General features: G+C 40.1%; 1 protein-coding gene across 6 annotated transcripts in view; it reads right to left on the reverse strand.

Moving 5' to 3' along the window:
- FNIP2 (folliculin interacting protein 2) overlaps window positions 1-20,662 on the reverse strand; it is a 131,572-nt gene that overhangs the window by 87,306 nt on the left and 23,604 nt on the right. Inside the window, exon 1 of one of the 6 annotated variants that reach the window (XM_042935164.1) lies at window positions 6,974-8,105. The exons of 4 other annotated variants lie outside the window; for them this stretch is intronic. In XM_042935164.1, the coding sequence (XP_042791098.1) occupies window positions 6,974-7,149 (176 nt within the window). In that variant the 5' untranslated portion in view covers window positions 7,150-8,105. Of the gene's footprint in view, window positions 1-6,973; window positions 8,106-20,662 lie in introns of those variants that run through there. One more of the 6 variants, XM_042935165.1, reaches the window with a different exon arrangement.

The following is a 20,662-nucleotide window of genomic DNA, read 5'->3' on the forward strand; positions in this document are numbered from 1 at the left end:
CAAAATAAATAAATTTTTTAAAAACTTAAAAGTAAAAAATAAAAATAAATAAAAATAAAATAAAATAAAATAAAAAGGCTACCTACTGCATGATTCCAACCAAATGATATTCTAGAAAAGCAACACTATAGAGAGAGTAAAAAGATAAGTGGTTGCCAGGGGTTAGGGAAAGATGAATAGGCAGATCACAGAGGATTTTTAGGGCAGTGAAACTGATCTGTATGATACTATAATGATGGGTATATTTCATTATACATTTGTCAAAACCCATAGGATGCACACCACCACAAGTGAACCTTAATAAACCATAGTAAACTATGGTCTGGAATGATAATGATGTGTCAGTGCAGGTTCATCAACTGCAACAAACATACTACTCTGATACAAGATATTGATAGTAGGGGAGACTGTGCACGTGAGGGGGGGCAGAAAGAACAGAGGAACTCTCTGTACCTTCTGCCAATTTTGATGTGAACCTAAAGTTGCTCTAAAAAATAAAGTCTATTTAAAAGGAAAAAAAAACTTCTTAAATTGTCAAGGGAACTTTTAAAATACAGGAACTTTCAGTAATGAGCACTAGTTTTACAGTTTTGTGATAGGATTATTCTCTGAAGAGCATTTTGGTGTGTTATAGTCAGCTAGAGAATTCCCTGTGAAGATAAAAACCAAGGACATATTATTTGAGCTTTGGATATGGCCATCAAAAGTCTCTGCCCCTGTTCGGCTGAGTTACAAGCTGTCTCCCCTCAGCCTGTCCACTCAGCTGGAAAGGAGAAGGTCAGTCCTACATTCTCTGCTCTATAGAATGAGCCCAATCCTTTCATGTGGTCTTGTTCTTCCTGACAGAGGAACAAGTTCTCATAATAGCTCACATTAAGGTATCACCGACTGCCATGAGAGAACAATGCTTAAACACAAAGAAATGAGGTTCTGATCATAGGAACTGCTGTTATCAAGCAAGGGCCAATGGGGGAGAGATTAGGCAGCAGACAACCCCCACCTGCCTCTCATATCACGATGTGCAGCTGCTGGCCCTATCTACCAGTCCACCTTGGGTCCGTTCACATTCCCTTGAAGGACAATTCACTTTCTGAATCCAAATGATTTTTGCCCCTTGGCAACATTTTTCTTTTTAGAGTGCACGGCACACATGGTCTTGCCTTAGGATCTCTGTCCTTACTAGTTCCTCTGTTGAGAATACACTTCCTCAAATATCCGTACGGCTTGCTCCCTCACATGGCAAAGATGACCACTGAGACCGTTTTGGCTCCACTGATTACCCAAGGTCTTCACATTTCTCTAACAGTTTTGTTACCCGTCAGTCACTGACAGATACTCAGAATGTTAGGACTGGAAGGGACCTCAGACACCACCCATCTGATGACTTGACACATCATTAGAATCACCCCAGAAACTCTTTCAATTGTTTTGTTTGTTTTTAGTCAATAAAGCCTCACAGGCTCCACTTCTAGAAATTTGCTCAAGTGGATCTGAAACGAACCTCATGAAGCTACATTTTTAAAAAAACAGTTCACGTATTTGATGATCACTGACCTAATCTACCACTTCTATTATTTTTTTGTAGAAGAGAAAATAGAAACACAGATCATGAGATCGGGATAGAGAAGATCCCCAGATCAAAGATGCTTCCACTGTATCTGGTACTATGGTCTAGGTTCTCACATGTTCTAGGTTCTCTCATGACATGAGTCAGATTTTTAACTTAATTTTATGTTTAAATGTTTAACAGACTGAACAGATGGGGGGGGGCCGTGGGGGAAGGGGGAAGAGAGGATATGAGGCAGGCTCTGCACTGACAACAGCAAGACCTACATGGGGCTCGAACTCACGAACCGTGAGATCATGACCTGAGCCAAAGTCAGACACTTAACCGACTGAGCCAGGTGCCACTAGAATCAGAGTTTTTAAAAATCAGTAAGTGAAACAACTAGCTTAGTGTTACTAAACTGTTTGTTTTTTGCCTTTGGGCAGGGTGAGGCGTGCAAGTGAAAGGAAAGGGCAAATCAAGAAAAAAAAGAGGGGGCGCCTGGGTGGTCAACAGGTTAAGCTCCGACTTCAGTTCAGGTCATGATCTCACAGCTCCTGGGTTTGAGCCCTGCATTGGGCTCTGTGCTGACAGCTCAGAGCCTGGAGCCTGCTTCAGATTCTGGGTCTCTGTCTCTCTCTGCCCCTCCCTCGCTCACACTCTGTCTCTCAAAAATAAACATTGAAAAAAAACTTTAAGAAAAAAAAGATAGCATTTTAATTCACATCTGTTCTATAAAGACCTGAGAGTATTTTTTTTAAACCTTTCTAAACTAATAAGAGAAGGATTAAACCCTTCAAGATAAACCTCTAATGGATGGATATACACCTGATACCCTACAATCCATATAAATTTGGGATCCCACAGAAGGGGAAGAGAATTGCCAGGGATCTTGGTGTTTCTAGAGCCCAAAGGCTAGATTCTCTTTCTTTGGTGAATTTTGATGGGGAGTTTCATTATAATCTTAGATGGGTCACAGATTACTGTTCTCACCAATTCCCACCAGGGCTTGCTGCATCATTATTCAGCAGTTATTCAGCTTTTGTTACTATAACAATAAAAGGATAAGGCTAAGCCACAGCCTGACTCACAACAGGAGTCCTAACAGAAGAACCAGGAATCATGGACCCGTGCAGCCGAGTATTCCAGTTCACTGTACAGCTGAGCAGGAACTTGAGGGATAAAGGCTTCAGAAGCTGCCCAATGACTTGGGCTGCAGACCCCAGAGTTGGAGTATCCTTGTCCTCTGTCTGAAACACAGTCTTCTGGACATAACTAGTTATGGTAACTAACACTTATCAGAATAAGACCCAGACAAAAGTTTATGTCAGTCGTCAGTCTACATGAAGCAAGTTCACACTCCCTTCAAAACCCCTCTATACCAAGGCTGCTCTGATTCATTCTCAAGAGGAGGCGTGGCCTCAGAGGGTCAAGTTGAATGTTTTTAAACCTAAATTAGACGGGACTTTGCAGCAACATTAAGTTACCACTGCATGCTTTTATTCATTCACATATTCTCAAATTATATCTCTAAATCCCAACCATCAACCAGTGGAAATAAACTCTTAGCTAGTCAAAGAAAATTCTTCATGGCACATAAAATCAGTGAAAAGGGAAGGAATGCAGAAAGGGCAGAAGAACTTGTGACAGCAATACTCAACGCATCTGAAAGAGTCACACCCAGCAATTTCAACCTCTCGGTGAAGCTTGTCACAAAGCACAAGACCATCAGCTGACTAGGGTTTGTTTTTTTTTTTCCTCTACCCACTTCATTCAACCTGTTGGACAGCTACATTTTCTACATAGTATCAAAGCAGAAGAGTTTTCACAGCTAAGTGAAGAAGACAATGAAAAACACTCTCCCTAACCCTGCAACCTGCATTAGTCCTTTTTGCTAAAATCTTCAGAACAGAATTCTTTGGTCTGTTTCCTTAGCATATCTCTCTAAATCTGCGACTATTTTTATATTTCCTTGTCAGTAGTCCTAACTGCTATAAATAAAGACTGGTAGTAAAATCATGGTCAGCCTATCTCTGTGAAGCAGTTAACTAGGGGAAAGAAAATAAACCCTGGTTTCTATACTTCTTTTCTTGTTGAGTAACTACCACAAGCAACCTAAGCCTCCTTCTTTTTTGTAATGAATTCGTTCATCCAGATCGTAGACAAGTCTAATACATACACTCATTAATTCTTTGGCCCTATCTATCCTGGTGATTCTAAAGCAGTACAGAGAGTCTCTGCTGAATCCAAACTCCAAGATATGAAACTTAAAGCACAATTGATTCTGAAGTGCTCTGTTTCAGTTCCTCTTTGGTGTGGGTAGCGTATACTTTTTAAGAAAATGTTATGTCAAATTCTCTCCTGCTATCAGAGAAACAATGATTCACTGATAAGCTTGGCAAATACTCCCGGATTTCTCACAAAAACAGCCTTCTGGACTTATCTAATTTGCTACTAAAGTTTGCAAAATCAAGTTATTAGCAGCTTTGTTGTGGTTGATATTTTAAGAAAAAAGAAGGAAGTGATTATTGAAGACTGCACCCTATGTCCAGCCTCATAACAGTTACTAGACGTGAAGTTTTAGAGAGGATTTTTTTTTTACTGACAAACCACTTAAAATGTTTCATCAAACTCTGTAGGTTTTTGCTGATTCTGTGAAATAAATGAACCTCCAATATCTTTCGTTCTAGAGATTAAGGAGAATGGAAGCGAAGATACGGAGGATACACTTCCACCCTGAAAAGTCTGATTCCACGTGGACCATAATTAGAAAGAAAAGCAGGGGCACCTGGATGGCTCAGTCAGTAAAGCCTCCGACTTCGGCTCAGGTCATGATCTCGCAGTTCATCAGTTCCAGCCCCACGCTGGGCTCTGTGCTGACAGCTCAGAGCCTGGAGCCCGCTTCAGATTCTGTGTCTCCCTCTCTCTCTGCCCCTCCCCAGTGCTCACTCGCACACTCACTCTCTCTCTCAAAAATAAACAAACGTTAAAAAGAAAAAAAAAAATTTAAAGAAAGAAAAACGTTTCCTTCTGCACTGAACTGTGGCAGTTTTACACTGTGGCCACTGTTAGGTATCTAACATGACTCCTCTACATGTGTGGACTCTTTCTCTTCACCTTTGAGTAACTGGAAAATCATGAGGAAAGATGGGGGGGGGGGGGACCTACTTATCAGTGCACTCAGCTAAGACCACCTAAAATTATTGATTTAAGATACCCAAGAGCAAAGAGGGAGTTGGAAGTCATACTTAACTGACTGCCACCTGACTTGGACAAACAGATAACTCGTGAGCACTCTCGAGCCAGATCCCTACAGTGCAAGCTCCTGTCAATAATTCACTCTACCCTTGAGACTGGCTCAAGTCCTAGAGAAATACAGGAAACCAAGCACAATGCTGCAAATAACGATCACGTTTTCAAGATGGTAGGAAGGGGGAGACAAAGTAGATGAGGTCTACCAAGACAACTGGTCTGACTAGAGATGAATTCCAATTAATTGACAAGTATACGTCATCACTGCGCAAAATTCTAAACAAGAGGAAAAAAAAGTCTCAGCACCAAAGAAGTAACTCTAAAGGAAGTTAAAATAAGAAAAGGCAATAATGGATATGAAAAATTTTTGTTAACGTGTTGTTTAAATAAAAATGATTAAAATTCACTGAAGAATATTAAGTTCACTGAAACTGAGAAGCAGAAGCTCATACCAAAATGTTTTGAAGTTTTTAAAAAAACTTTATGTGGCCCTGCATATTATTTTCTTATCCCCCTCACCCCTAATATGTATTTGGGGAATCTAGAATCATATGAATAAATATAGGGAATACAAAAGGTCCTGATGCTACATCTTAGAATTTCAGAGAAGGAAAGGATTTTTTAAAATAATCTAAACCAACTTCATAGCTTAGAGTTGAAAAGTGAGACACAGAAAAGCCAGGAGACTCCCACATGGTTAAAGGCTCTTCCTGGGCAGCAGAGGTGGGGATCAGGATCAGGATCAGGATCCAGATCAACTGAGTGCCAATCCATTACTCTTTTGTATCACTCAGCTGTTCTATCTTGATAAGAAACAGATAAAAACAGGGGTGCCTGGGTGGCTCGGTCAGTGGAGCATCTGACTTGGGCTCAGGTCATGATCTCACGGTTCATGGGTTCAAGCCCCGCGTCGGCCTCTGTGCTGATCAGAGCCTAGAGCCTGCTTTGGATTCTGTGTCTCTTTCTCTCTCTCCCCCTCTCCTGCTTATGCTCTGTCTCATTCTGTCTCCCAAAAATAAATAAATTGTAAAAAAAAAAAAAAAAAAAAAAAAATAACTAAAAAAAGGTACAAAAGTGAAATTCTTATCTGAACGTTCAAATGTATTTTTCTAATGTACCACATCATTCATTATTGCTCCCTCTATAAATATCTCCCTTTAATTGAGTGGATAGCATGTGACCCAGCCCCTATAAAATGATTTCCACACTTCTCCCTAACTCTCCAATCTACTGGGTTTATACTGGAGTAGATTATATACCATTTTATTAAGTTTCTACTAAAGAAAGACAATGATTTTTATATGACAGAAAGTATATCCTGATTATTTTCAACCAACCAAGAACCATATTGATGGAAAAAGTTTATAAAACATAATTTTAAGAAAACTTCTTATAAGGAAAAAAATATGTAAGTGAATTTAGAAACTTACTTTTACACTAATCATGAGAATCAGAGCTTAACTTTTAACTTTGACTCTCTTTAGTAGTTATCTACATCAGATTCTCACTGCATTTTTCCTTTTGGTTGATATGCAATAAAATTCTTTATAAATATGTTTCAATTAAGAGCTATTACTAATTAAATTAATAAATTCTCCCAAAATGGATGACATAATGAACCTAAAAGAATACAGCAAGTATAATGTTACTCTAAGTAAGCTCCACTCTTAAAATTAGTTCCGGCATAACTCCAGTCCTTCTCATGAAAATAATTTGCCAGAAGAAGCTGGGCTCTTTCCCACCATCCTGCCTCCACCTACCATTCATACTAAGAGATAACTTCCAGTCCTGTGCCCCATCTACCAACTGTGGTGGACCCTCAGGACCGCAACTCGTTTTCCTGATGACCTCTGTGAATAGTATTGTTCAAACTTCAACACAGGACAAGGATGTAACCATTTCTTGCGAGCTGGCTCCAGGATAAGTAAGGAAAAGTTAAGAAAGCAGATGGGTAGTAGAATTGAAACAGTCAAAAAAATAATAAGAACCATGCCTGCACCTTTTTTGTACCGGAAAGGACTTGTTTCCGCACACCCATCAATGGCCCCACGTCCTACTAAAACAAAGTATTCTTAACAAACAAGTTTTGGATCAATAGAATTTCATCCCGCTTGGTACGCAGTGAATTAAATAAACATTTCTCTGAGATTTTAAAACAGAACTGAAGTTTCAAACCTGTTGCTGAGTTCCAAGCGATCAGTGCCCCTTCCTACCCTGGCACGTTTTCGAGTCTTTGTGCATAAAAGCGTCTTGTAAGTCCTCGCAGCACCAGAACCAGCACCACACACACATCTGGCTGAATCCTGCCGGGCCCCTGGCCGGTTTGCTGTCTTCGTAGTGCCGCCACACATGTCCTGAGTGTATGAACTTTCTTCCGGTTTATCCTGACTATCAACATGGACGTGGACACAAATGCTGAAGATCCTTTGCTGTTTGAGGGATACTCCACACTGACCAGCCGTCCTAAGTAATCCCTGTACTCCCTATACAGTAGGTGAGGCAAGCTACTTGGCAGCAGCCTACTAATTTCCTCTTTCAAAAGTTTAAAAAAAAGGAACATTCATTTGTTACGTAAATTAGCCTGCCAAAGTATTAGGAAGTCAGATGTATCCAATGCTATAAAATATGCTCTCAGCAGGACCATTAAAACAGGCAAGTCCAAATCCCACTTCCTACTTTCGTTCCTAAGCTTGTACTCTGGGTCAGCAAAAGACAAAACACTCAACAGGTTGAGCAGCTTGGGCTGACTCACTCCATCTGTGCTCCCCTGTTGGAGATTATGTAGTAGTCAATTAATTGGTCACAAGACCCATTCATATGGCTCTGGGCAAATGCAGTGACTTGCCTTCAGCTGCAAGGTTGTTCTGACATTGGCCACACCACCCTCTTAATGGCTCTCATGTGAGCAAGCGTCAGCTGACAGGTCTTACTCTGCAACCTTGCAAAACTCTACCCATAGCAAGTGAGGGAGATGGTTACGCACAACAAAGGTAGGGCTTGATGTACAGGAGGTGATGTGGGGGAGGGAGAGTAGGGACACATCCTTTCTTTAATACCAAATATACAGATGTGTGTGTATATGAAAAATTACAGAAACACACACATATGTAAGAAAAGTAATAAGTGAGAAGCCATAAATCCTCACAACTCTTGCACTGAATTCCTAATTCCTGGGTATATTCAAGCCAAGAAAGCCCTGAAATACCAGAACACAAGGACAAAAGTAGTTCAGTTTTGACTTCTGACACTAACATACTTCATTTGTAAAATGAAATAATGCTATGGAATTAATATAATTTTTCCATAGTACTGTGAGTTCATGGAAAAAATAATTTTTCTTTTAGAAGAAATAAAAAGCACTGGTCCCCAAAACACAGGTCAGATCTTGAAAACTATAAGGGATTGTCTCAACTCTTTTTCCTCTTTCTTATCCTCGAAATTAGGCTGAAGAAAATATTAATAGATCCCTAAAATCTGATGAACCTTTGGCAGGTCTTCAGTTTCAGGAGGTTTTATTTTATTTTATTTTTTAAGTTTGCTTATTTACTTTGAGAGAGAAAGCACACAAAGAGGAGGGGCAGAAAGAGAAAGAATCTCAAGCAGGCCCTGCACTGTCAGCGCAGAGCTGGATGTAAGGCTCGAACTCACGAACCATAAGATCGTGACCTGAGCTGAAATCAAGAGTCATATGCTTAAACAACTGAGCCACCGGGGTGCCCCAAGTTTCAGGAGGTTTTAAATGTATCTTTATACATGGCAGCCAAATATTTCACTCCATAAGCGTGAGAAAAATCTAATGATATCGTGGTAGAGGCCACAATTACCTTATGACATTATTATATATGTGACCCTAAAGTTCCTTTATAACAAACCCAAAAAAGATCTTAAATACATCCTCCCTTTAGAAGTAAAGATTGCAACACACCTACAACAATGACTAGACTTCTCTGCACGTGATAAATTGATAGTGCCAAGGTAAAAACAGATTAGGAGAGAATGAATCCATTTTTCCAGTAACGGGAACACATTTTGACCTTAAAGCTTAACTGTGTGGCCACCATGTGATCATGGGTTCTTCTTTTTTCCCCTGAACTGTCTTTAAAATCACTTTCTCTTTTTAAACAGAGAATCAGAAGCCCACTTATGCAAGCACTGTAACCCTTCCATTTTAGGCACCAGGCAGCTGGATGAGCAAAGGCTGAAAGGAAGGTTATCATTTCCACTTCCCAAGTGGCCCAAGTGAGGCCCCGAATCAATGTCTCCAACACCAAGGGTCCACCTCCTCTAAAATCACAGGAGAAATGAAAGTATAGTTTGCCAAAAAGAAAACCACAGGCCTCACATGGTGTTACTCCAGCCAGACCAAGTCATCAAACCAGAGCTTCATAACTAAGTTAACTGCAGGTTCAACCTCCCCCAGAAATGTCTTCACCTGCCAATCAGAAATTTTCAGATAAGCACCAATGAGGAAATCTATCAGCTGGGTCCCTCCATTCCCTTCCTACAAAGGAAGACGAGACCCCTGCCCTTTCCTTTCTTTCTTTCTTTTTTTTGCACATACCTTTATTGCTCCACTTTCCTTCCCATAAAAACTTTCCATTTTGTACAACTCCTCAGAACACCCCTCTGTTTTCTAGATGGGATATTGCCGGATTCATGAATCATTTGATAAAGCCAATTAGATCTTCACATTTACTCGGATGAATTTTATTTTTTAACACGTTCAATGTTGAAGGGGTAGGATCTTTAAAAATGCCAAAATAACTGAATTTTCTAAAATATGTAGAAGAAATGCTGGGGGAACATACCCCATTTTTTACATGTAAAACTGAATTAAGTTTTAAAACTAAAGTCTCTAAAAGATGTTTATCTAGGACCTGATGAAAGGACATGAAACCCTTTTTTTAAACATGTATTCTGAACAAATATTTAACCTCATAGCTAGCCACAAAGCTGTCCAATCATTCTGATATTTTACATTTTCCAAAGCCTTCAATTCTCTTACAAAATACAAATTCTATCCCTTATCTCGATGATGCAAACATTTTCAACGATCAGAATAATAAGAGATGAACATGACAATATAATTACGAAGGATAATTGGATGAAATAAGGATCAAAGTGCATTGGGAAAGAATTCCCTTAAATAGAAGCTAAACCACACGGCTCAAGAAACTCTAACTAAACCCCTTCTTCTTCATGTTCCTTCCATTCAGCCAGCCGCCTTAAACCAAACACTATACACCAGTCACTGTTCCTCCCTAACTTCAGTCAGCATACCCTTGATCCAACACTTCCTTGTCTGAGTGGGGCTCAAACTCAGATGCTTTTAAACAGATTGCTGGGCCCACCCCGCAGGGTTTCTGATTCAGCAGTTCTGAGGTGGAGCCTGAGAATGTACATTTCTAACAAGTTCCTAGGAGGCTGTTGCTGCCTGCCTGGGAACCACACATTTGAGAAACACTTTCTTGGTAAAAATTTCATCTGCCTTATGATGACTTCTAGGCTGGAAGATCTTTTTCTCCCTTGAATTACCCTACAATTTTTTTAAACCACACCTTTAACCCTTAACATGTAACTGCCTGGCAACAGAGCGGTGTACATATCTCATGAGCCTAACTAGATCATAAATATTTTGAGTATAAAAAATCTGGGTCTTGGCATTCATCTTTGCACGTCATATAGGTCTTATACTTGGTAGATACTCAACAGATCACTTTTTGATAGGTTCAATACCACTGAATATTTACATTAACACTTTGATATGAATCTGCCTGCAACAAGCAGTGTCAGTGCTCCTTTAACAGTCTGATGCACATTTTCTGACCAAGAGGCTGCTTGTGATTAAACACACAAACTCAACACACACTCTTCCATTTATTACGGCAGAAGTTCCTTTAGAAGCTTTAATATTCCATATTCACTCCAATCAGACTCATGTGGTATCTTAACAAAAAGAACTTCAAAACTTTTAAAAAGTGAAAAAGCCATTTTCTCCGTCCCTCCCCTTAATAATCCTTAATTCCACAGTTCAAAATCTGATAAAACATAATACAGATGTACATCAAAGCCACAACCATTGTACTTAAAAGAGATGCCTCGATAAGACTCCAAATTTCCTTATATTTAAATGGGAGTTTTAAAACTTCTTCAGTAAATGGAAAAACAAGTAATAATTGTATCATCACAACCATTCTTCTGAGACATTAGGAAACTGCTTAAAAGCATACAATTGAACAAAAATCAACATGGCTGCTCTAATGCTTCAGCAAAGCTCAATTTTTACAATAACCTTTCCCTTCTCTTCTGCAAACCTCCCCTCCGCCCTTCTTACCCTTTTGTTTCAGAAACCCAGTACCACCCTAAAGACATGACAAAGAAGGCTAGGAGCTTGTACGGTTCCTCCCAAAACCAGTTAGATCCTGTATTTCCCTATAAAACCCCCCCAACCCCTTCCTATCGGAGGGCTTGCAGTTTTTGAAGGCCAGTCTCCTTTGCCTCCTTTGCCTGTCAAAGCAAGAAAGCTATCATTCCTCTTTCTCCCAAACTCTGTCTACATTTTGGCTCCAAAGCACAGAGGTCAGTTTTTGACAATAATCAGAGCAGCTCACACAGTAGCTAAGAGAAAGGTATCTTTAGATCTTCAGTGCCCCAAATTCTGTTCTGTACCTCAGTCTGATCTTTTTTTTCTCAATCTTCTCTTTCCCAAAATGGAATCATACTCTAATATAGGTACCCATACTGTTATTCATTAGCACCTGGATATCCTGCTCTTAAATACTAAGTAATATATATACAAAATTTACTACCTATTTGTAATGCTACCCATGGTAAAGTTCTCTATTTCCTTCACAAGGTTCAGCCATGTTTCCACATTTAGAAAAGTATCTGCAGTCACTGCCTGGACTCCCACACTCCACCTGCAGTTCAATACATTGACTGGAACTGCTGCTGACACCACAGATACTGTCATAATTCACATGAACTTGATCAGATGTTAGAGGGAGGATGAGGGAAGTGTGGAAGTACTCTGAGGTCATGTGATATGTGTAAGGAAGGAAGACTACTGGTTCAATTTTTTTTTTTTTTTTTTTTTTAAGTAAACTCAATCCCTCAGTGTGGGGCTCAGACTCACGGCCCCGAGATCAAGAGTCACATGCTCTACCGATGGAGCCAGCCAGGCACCCCTAGCTCCACTTTTTAACCTATATGTGCATTGCTTCCATTCTCACAGCCAGTACTAAGTGGTCCTAGAGAATAGTGCTAAGTTTATAAGTCAAGAAATGGCATTAAGTATCACTCAGATCATACAAGGCAAATATCTGGTACTGGTACTGAAAACACTAGTCCAAATCTCTTTTGCCATTAGCCAAAATCGCTAATCAACCAGAACACTGTTTCCTGTTGTCCCCAGACTCCTCTGCAAATCCTTCCAATGCAATGTTCTGGAAACCCACTGCAACTCTAAAGATTTGGCATCTGAGGAAAAAATCCATTCCCATGCCTGATTTAGAGTTGGGACAATTAAAGTCAGGAATGTTTCAAGCATTTCTGCATTCCCTTGACTTCACACTCTTCAGGTGATAAAAGCAGTGATCACTGTATGTAATGAAAAATTAACTCAAAAGCCACAATTGAGAGAGATGGGTTTAAAGAGAGTAAAAATGAAGGCCTAACATAGGCCCCAAAAAGTCCAGTCTAATTATTATCTATAATTCTTTCTATAAAAAATCTTTCTTTGCCTATTCACATTACCTTAATGAGAAAAAAGGAACAACAAACAAAGGGGAAGGTGTGGGGTTCCTGATCCAGAGCCACTACAACTAACCATCCTTTTCTTGGGGTAATTCCCTCTCTTCCATGAAACCTTTTCCATATCCACGAACAACGGATCACAAGCCTTTTTACCAGTAGCTTTCAAAGCACAATCCCGAAGGAAGCACAAAAAGGTTACGAGATGCTGGCAAACTACTGGGTTTCTTATCTGGGTGCTGGTGCTGTGAATTTATAGCAAGAATATACATATACAAGAATATGTACACTTTTCTGTCTGTATCTTATAGTTCAATTTGAAGTTTATTATTATTATTATTATTTTTTTTTTTAAAGAAAAAGCACTCACGCTAGGCCAGCACAAATGGATAAGGTAAGGGGATGAGGAACCTTTCTTGAAGCAGTGTGCTTTTAGAGAATGGGCTTTAGAAACAGATCCAGGATCAACACCTAGTCGGTCAATATTTGGCTGTTTCACATATGTGTGATCATGAACAGCTCACAATACCTAAGCAGTGGCCCATCCTCACAAGACTAGTTTAGTGTGCAATCAGAAAAGAACACACCTGCCATAATGCCATGTAAACTTAACTGACAAGCTCAGCACTCAGGAAATTTGGCAAAATGTACAAACTGGGTCACACAAGGTACATAATAACCAGCTAGGTTTATTACGTGCTTATTAACAATGCCAGGCATTGTTCTAACAGTGTTTCAATTTGATCACAGGAAGTTGGTGGCTCTACTATCTTCTTTTAACAGAGAGAATGGAGCACAGAAAGGTTAAGGAACTGGTCCAAAGTATGTAGCTTGCCAGAGGCAGAGGCAGAGCCAGAGCCAGGATGTGAAGTCCAGGCATCCCTGCTAACGAGTGAGCCACACCACTCATCCTCACAGTATTCTGCCGGGAGGTGCACATCTACACCTGACCCTCTGAGGACTGATTTAGGAAGAGGGTATGGAGGAGGCAGTTGGGTATCACTGACTGATAAATTAAGTCAAATTCTTTCTCCTACATCTTGAACCTCATGCCACTTACGATGTTTAGATTCTCACGAATTCAGTCCTCTGTGAGGACAAGGCCCCAGTCATGTGCACTGTGGGTGACTAAGTCTCTTGTCAGACACCTTGCCATGAACCCTGCCCTGCTCTCTGGTAAACAATCCCTGTACAGGAGCCAAGCACACCAGCCATCCCACAGGATGCCTGCTCTGCCCTCCTCTCTTGACCCTGCCCAGTTCAGCCCTTCGGCTGAGGGGCAGACTCCAAAGCAGAGGGATTTTTTAAGCCTGACAAAGTTAGCTCAAGTGTACAATAAAATCAATCCATATTACTTCTCTGACTTAAAAAGAGGAGCTACCTGGGAGACAATTTAGCATTCAGCTTTAGATAAAAGTTACATGAAAATTCAGGATGATTTTGCAGTACCTAATTATAATGCAGATTATTTCCCACTCCCATATACCCATATTTTGAGGAACAAAGCATCTGTCACCCAGCAGAGAAAAGGGTCTCAGCAAATGAAAGAGTGAGTAAGTGGCATGTCTTCAAGAAATCTGTGAAGCACAGAAAAATTCTTACATTACAAAGTTAAATAAAAAGAACAAGATACAAAATTGTATATGTACTTCTGATAACAAGAGTGCTTTTAAAAACCCAAACCTAAAAAAAAAAAGAACCAGAAAGAAATATCAGAATGTCTTTGAATAGCAAGACTGTTTCTCCTTTTATTTTTCTCTACTTTCCATTTGTAGGGTATGTATTATTTACAAACAATGGGTGAAGCTACTTTACTTTTTAAATTCTTCCTGCCAAACCAGTAATGATCATTTGATTTCTTTATAACAATTCTGCAGGCTTTATTGTAAGGAAATTGTCAGAGTCAAAACATTTTTAGACAGCTGAAAGGAAAAGCAAAGCATTCACCCTGTAAGAGTGCAATTCTACTCAACACAATTTGTCCTTCAACGTAATTGCTATCATTAAGATTCATATAAGCTAGCAAAAAAAAAAAAAAAAAGTATATAGCATATACTCTTTTTCAATATCTAACTAAAAACAAAACTCCCAATTTCCCTTTATTTGGAGACTTAGTTTAGTACTTAGCAGCAATACAATATACATAACAATGACAGGATTTTTAAGCTACACATATTATACCTTTTTTTTTTTGGAAAAAGTGCTATTCAAAAGGCTATCTAACCAAGTACCAGCATGCTGACAACATAAATAAGGAAAAGAAAGATGAGACTCCTGGAGATTCCCAACCTAATAAATGAAACAGTGGTTCTGAGATGAGAGTTACAATAAAACTGTGGCTGTACTGATTTCATTTCTAAACTTTCACATGGGGAAAAAAAAAAAAAAAGGCACCAGGCCTGCTAATTCAAGGTTGTAAGGCTCTGCTGTGTAACTCGCCACCCACCAGAAGGGGCTTACTTGCCTTTTTGTCTCAGTAAAATGACTCACCCTTTTTGGAATCAGCTAGTTAACCAGCAATTTAGATAAAAACCTTAATCACTTTTTTTTTAAGGGTCGATATCAGACTTCAATCTATAATCTCTTTTCCTTATGCATGATTTTTACAACTCATGCCATGTTTCACTGAAATTAATAACCACACAATTACTTTTAAGACTTCCTAAAGTTAGAAACCTTAGCAAGAAAATATTACACAACTTTTAAAGTTTAACTCTGATGTCAAGCTGGGCTGTCACTAGCATTTGGACCTTAGCATAAGTATCAGCAGTCCAGATCTGCTCAAGAAGTTGGAAAGTGAGCCACTGGGCTGGGGTCATCATCTCTGAAATCATTCACAGGTCTCTGATTCTCAGCAAAGCATGTGATCAGGGCACCCAGTTACAAAGTAAAGAAGAGGAGGAGTCTGACCACAACTGAGGGCAGGTGGGGCTGGGGACTTGGAGTCCCATGGACACTCGGATGACCCGGCCAGTGGCCGGGACTGCAGGGGGTGTGGTGGCAGCAATGGGTGCCTGTAGTGCCGTGTGTCTGAGCTAATAAAATGGCTGAAGAGGCAGGATGGCGTGGGGCTGCCTGCAGTCCCTCTCCAGGATGCTGCCTGATGTCTCCTCTCCTCCCCCTGGGGCACTGCGATATATATAAAATCTTGAAATTTGGTGTGTCTTTTGGGGGGCACCACTGCCTGCCCCTAGGATCCTTTTTTATTTTCTGCACATCACTCATGAGACTGCTGTCCTCCCTGCTAGGGGCATATGCCCCAGCCCCTGCACCACCCCTGCTGCTACCTGGGCAGGGGGAAGGGGTAGGGCGCATGGTACCTGTAATTATTAAACATGAATTCAATTTGAAAAAAAAAAAAAAAAGTTACCTTGAAGAGCTGTTGCAGAAATTCCTATTCAACACATTTGCTTGCTTGCTCTACTCATTTGACCAAAAACGGCTTTGCATTTTTGCCAGTTTTCAGTGCTCCCAATCTCCCCATCAAAACTGTCACTATTCTTACCAAATTGTATAATTCATGAGAAGCATGCTTGGAAAAAATACCTAGTGGAGAATTCTCCACTATCTCCATCTCCCTTCCATTTGGATGTACAGCTATAACATAAGGAAACTTTTCTGTTGATGCTTTGGAACAGACTTAGCTTGGATTACTCCAAGTCCAAGCCCTAAAACGATGAAATACAGAAATACTGAAATACAGCAGCTCACACACCCAAGCCACAACTACAGGTTTAGTTACCCTGGCTGAGCATTAAACCCCCCTGCAATAAGCCCTCTCATTGTTTTGTACCTTCTTTTTAATTTTTTTTTTTTAATTTTTAAGTAATCTCTGCATCCAACATGGAGTTTGAAATCACAACCCAGAGATCAAGAGCCAGCCAAGTGCCCCCTGCTCCACTGAATGAGCCAGGCAGGTGCCCCCGTTCTGCACCTTTTTACATACCTTGTTCCATTCAGGTAAACTAACCTGTGTCCCACACAAAACTGGTCTCTCAGTCTTTCTGGAGAAGGTTTCATTGCAAAAAGGCCTTTATCTCCCTCTCTCTTACATTTACAACATTAAAAAAAATTTTTTAAGCATTTATAATTTTACATTTATAACATGGAGATACAACTATTTATCCCACAGAAGAATAAATCATGCAATCAAATTACTGTAAGTGGCATTACACAAACAATAACTATTATTATAACTATTATAGCCCTGGAGATAATTTTGTAACTACAAGTTATTCATTAATCTGTGCTGTAAATAAAACACCAAATGGGATTAAACAAAATAAAAAGCATATGACACTCCTCTAAAATTTATAAAGATATCTTGGGGCACCTGGGTGGCTCAGTTGTTTAAGCATCCAACTCTTGATTATGGCGCAGGTCATGATCTCACAGTTCATGGGTTCGAGCCCCGCATCGGCCTCTGTGCTGACAGTGCAGAGCCTGCTTGGGATCCTCTCTCTCTCTCTCTCTCTCTCTCTCTCTCTCTCAATAAGTAAATAAACTTAAAAAAAAGGTATCTCATTGGCACTGCAGAATAATTTATGAACTTGCCTTTAATATATGCTATCTAAAGACTTAGGACACCATTTATTTATCCTTTCGAATATTTGATGTGCCAGGCCCTGTTCAGGATGCTGATGATACACAGAAAAATGGAATTCGTGTGCTAACGGTCTCAAGGCAGATGTGGTGGTGGTATAACAGGGCTATCAGGGTTGTGGGGTTACGAGGAGGAGAGGGTCTTAGTAGAAGTATCAGAGTACAAGGCCCTCTCTTCACTCACCACTGGTGACATGAAAGCTGGAGAAGGAGAAGTTTTATCTGGAGCATGTAGTACTTCTGATTCCCTCTTGACCCTTGCCTGTGGAGACATGGCAGTCTACGTCACAACTTCTACTGCCACCACTCTAGTAGCCACAGATACTAAAAAAAAGTTGCTTGGGAGTGGATAGAAATCAACTTATGAGAAGAGAAAGCTGGGAAATGAGAGGCTGGGAAAAAGATATTGGGCTCTGAATCAGCAGACTCTCATTTCTCTGAGTCAGTTCCTCATGACAAGGCTGAGTACTAGGAACTCAGGAGATGCCAGCAACCAGATGAGCAGTCACCGTCAGCAGTGTCTCTGCTGAGAGGGTGTCATACTAGGGAAAGGAACCCGGGACTGGAAGGAAAGAGCTATATCTAGTTCTGGCACAGTCACTCACTAGCCACGTGACTCAGACGAAAGAAACTCAGCTCTCTAAGCCTCAGTTTCCCCAGCTGGAAATAAATGGGTGATGGTGATTCTTATGCTACCTGTCTTAGAAGGATGTTAAAAATATTACACGTGAGCATGTGAAAACCCCTCAAAACTGTATAGCTTTAGACAAACGTGATGTGTTTTACATGCACGTGTTTAAAAGTACTCACTGTCCTATCTGAGTTGCTACACTCACAGATGACTGCACTGTATATATACAACACGAAGCCAAGACAAATAACTTTGGCCACAATGACATGTGGCAAATAATAATTTTATCCAAGAAAGTCAGTCACCTCTCCCCCCCCCCCCACCCCAAAACACGGCCAATTCTCTGGAAGCTCCAGGCAATTAAGCCATCTAAAATAGACTCATTGCAAAGTCCCTTAGGAATAATAAACTCTAGAACAAATTAGTGCAACAGCTAGAAAATTATATCTATGAAATAATTAGCTTTCAAATTAACATAAAGCATTCTCTCTTCCACTGATAAATTCCTTTTCCACCTCCTGTGTACTTTCAACCATACCAGCTCCCCTCCGAAGACACCCGTCCTCTAACTCTCCAAGTCAGATCCTCAAAGTTTTTCCAGGACCCAAACCAAGGGCCATCTATCCCATAAAAACTCCCCACACCACAATGACTCTTTTCTGAAGAGGTTTCAACATCTATAAAGGGAAGACAGAATGGGCTCTATACGCAATGCCTCCGGAGGATTCTCTATTTGTTTCTTAAAGTGCAGAATCTCCCAACAACCATGGTTCAACTTTTCCCATTGGCCACACCTTAGACGACAGTCTCTGTGCCTTAACACACTGCCATGGTCACGGTGTAGGGAAGAACAGCTGTAGGCCATGAACAATTCCCACACACAAAAAAACACACGTGGAAGTGGTGTTTGTCCAAAGTAACCTTGAATCTGCATTTTTGTAATAAATAATTCTCAGATTTCAATGCTTTGCCACTATTGTAAGGTATAAATCTCTCCTCATACCTCACCACATACACAATGTTAGAATGTCTGTTATGAACTCCTAAACCAAATGACAAACTTCTTGAGGACATGCACACATCTTTACTTTCTGTTGTGTTTACATGTGTAGCTCAGCTAACACTGAGCAGAGAGAAGGCACTTAGTAAATGGTGCTTAAGTTAGAACTAACCTCTTTTCTGACACATTTACTGAGGCTGCCTCACAAATAGCTGTTCACTTAAATTATGGAAATAGTCACACTCTCAGGGAAAACAAAACTCTATTATACCACAGCACAAGGTGACATAGATTCAAATGCTCCTTTGAAAAATAATTACACATTTAAAAATCCGACCGTATTTGATTAGTCCAAAACACAATCTAATGATAACCCTGATTCCTAAAGGGATTCAGTCATGCACCATCCAGCAGAACTGTCGTGAATGTCATGAATGTTTATTTATTATAGGAGTATTTCCAAAGGAAAAGAAAAAACTTCTTAGGGAGAAGTTTTCTTAGCACAGAGGATTTTTAGTATTCATGACAGGATTTTTTACAAGAGCTATATTCAGGTACATCAGCAACTTCAATGACATTAAAACTACAAATGGTCCCAAGAATTTGGTCTTTAGTAGTGGCACCGTCTAGGGATGCCTGGGTGACTCAGTCGGTGAAGCGTCCGACTTCAGCTCAGGTCATGATCTCGCAGTTCGTGAGTCTGAGCCCAACATCGGGCCCTGTGCTGACAGTGAGGAGCCTGCCTGGGATTCTCTCTCTACCTCTCTCTCTGCCCCTCCCAAATTTGTGTTTTCTCTCTCAAAATGAATAAAATTAAAAACTTAAAAAAAAAAAAAAAAAGTAGTGCCACTCAATAGTCATTTTCAAATTATTCCCTGGAAATTCAAAGGGAGCACTAAAACACTGTCCACCAGAAATATATTGCAAGTCCCCTATATAATTTAAAATTTTCTAGTACCCATATTTTTTAAAGATTTTATTTGTAAGTAATCTCTATACCAGTGTGAGGCTCAAACTCACAACCCAGAGATCAAGAGTTCCATGCTCTACTGACTGGGCCAGCCAGGCACCCCTCTAGTACTCACATTTTAAAACAGCAAAAGGAAACAGGTGAAGTGAGTTTTAACAATTTATTTTATTTAGCCAACATATACAAAATCTTATTTCAACATGTAATCAATATAAAAATTAATGAATGGTTTTCCATTCATCTCTTCACACTAAGTCCTTAAAATCCACTGTAAATTTTCTACTTCAAGAACATCTCAATTCAGACTAGCCACATTTCAAGTGTCCACCAGCCACATGTGGCTACCCAGATGAGCAGCACAGCTCTAGAAAACTCTGGAGAAGAATTACAGTGGTGGTGTATGCATATGATTTGCCTCTCCTTTGTTTCCAAACCCCATCACGATGACCCATGAGAAAAAATACAAAACCTAACCTGGTGGCCGGTGGGAAAATTTGGAAAGCAAGTGTCCAAGTCAGAGTGTCCATGGTTGTCAGTGAAACCTTACAGACAGTCAAGAGGAAGCTGGCTCATTCCAGACCCCCACGCAAACAGAACTGAGAGGAATCATTACCTCTATTTACCAAACCGTAAGTATGCACGTTTGCCGATCTCAAATGCTATAATAATGAAAATCACATGACAAGGGAAATGAAAATTGAAGAACTTGGGACACCAAGAGATAACAGAGAAAACTGAGGAAGTATAACATCAACCTAGCTCCTCTATAGAATAAAAAGGATCTCATGACAATTAGTCAACACTTTGGACCAACCCTTCACTATTCACCTCATTTCTCCCCTCTTCTCCCTAAATCTAATCAACAAACAAATCTTGTTGATCCTTCCTCATGTCCTTCCCATGGTACAA

Source organism: Panthera leo, chromosome B1 (genome assembly GCF_018350215.1).
Source record: "Panthera leo isolate Ple1 chromosome B1, P.leo_Ple1_pat1.1, whole genome shotgun sequence".
Taxonomy (NCBI): Eukaryota; Metazoa; Chordata; class Mammalia; order Carnivora; family Felidae; genus Panthera; species Panthera leo.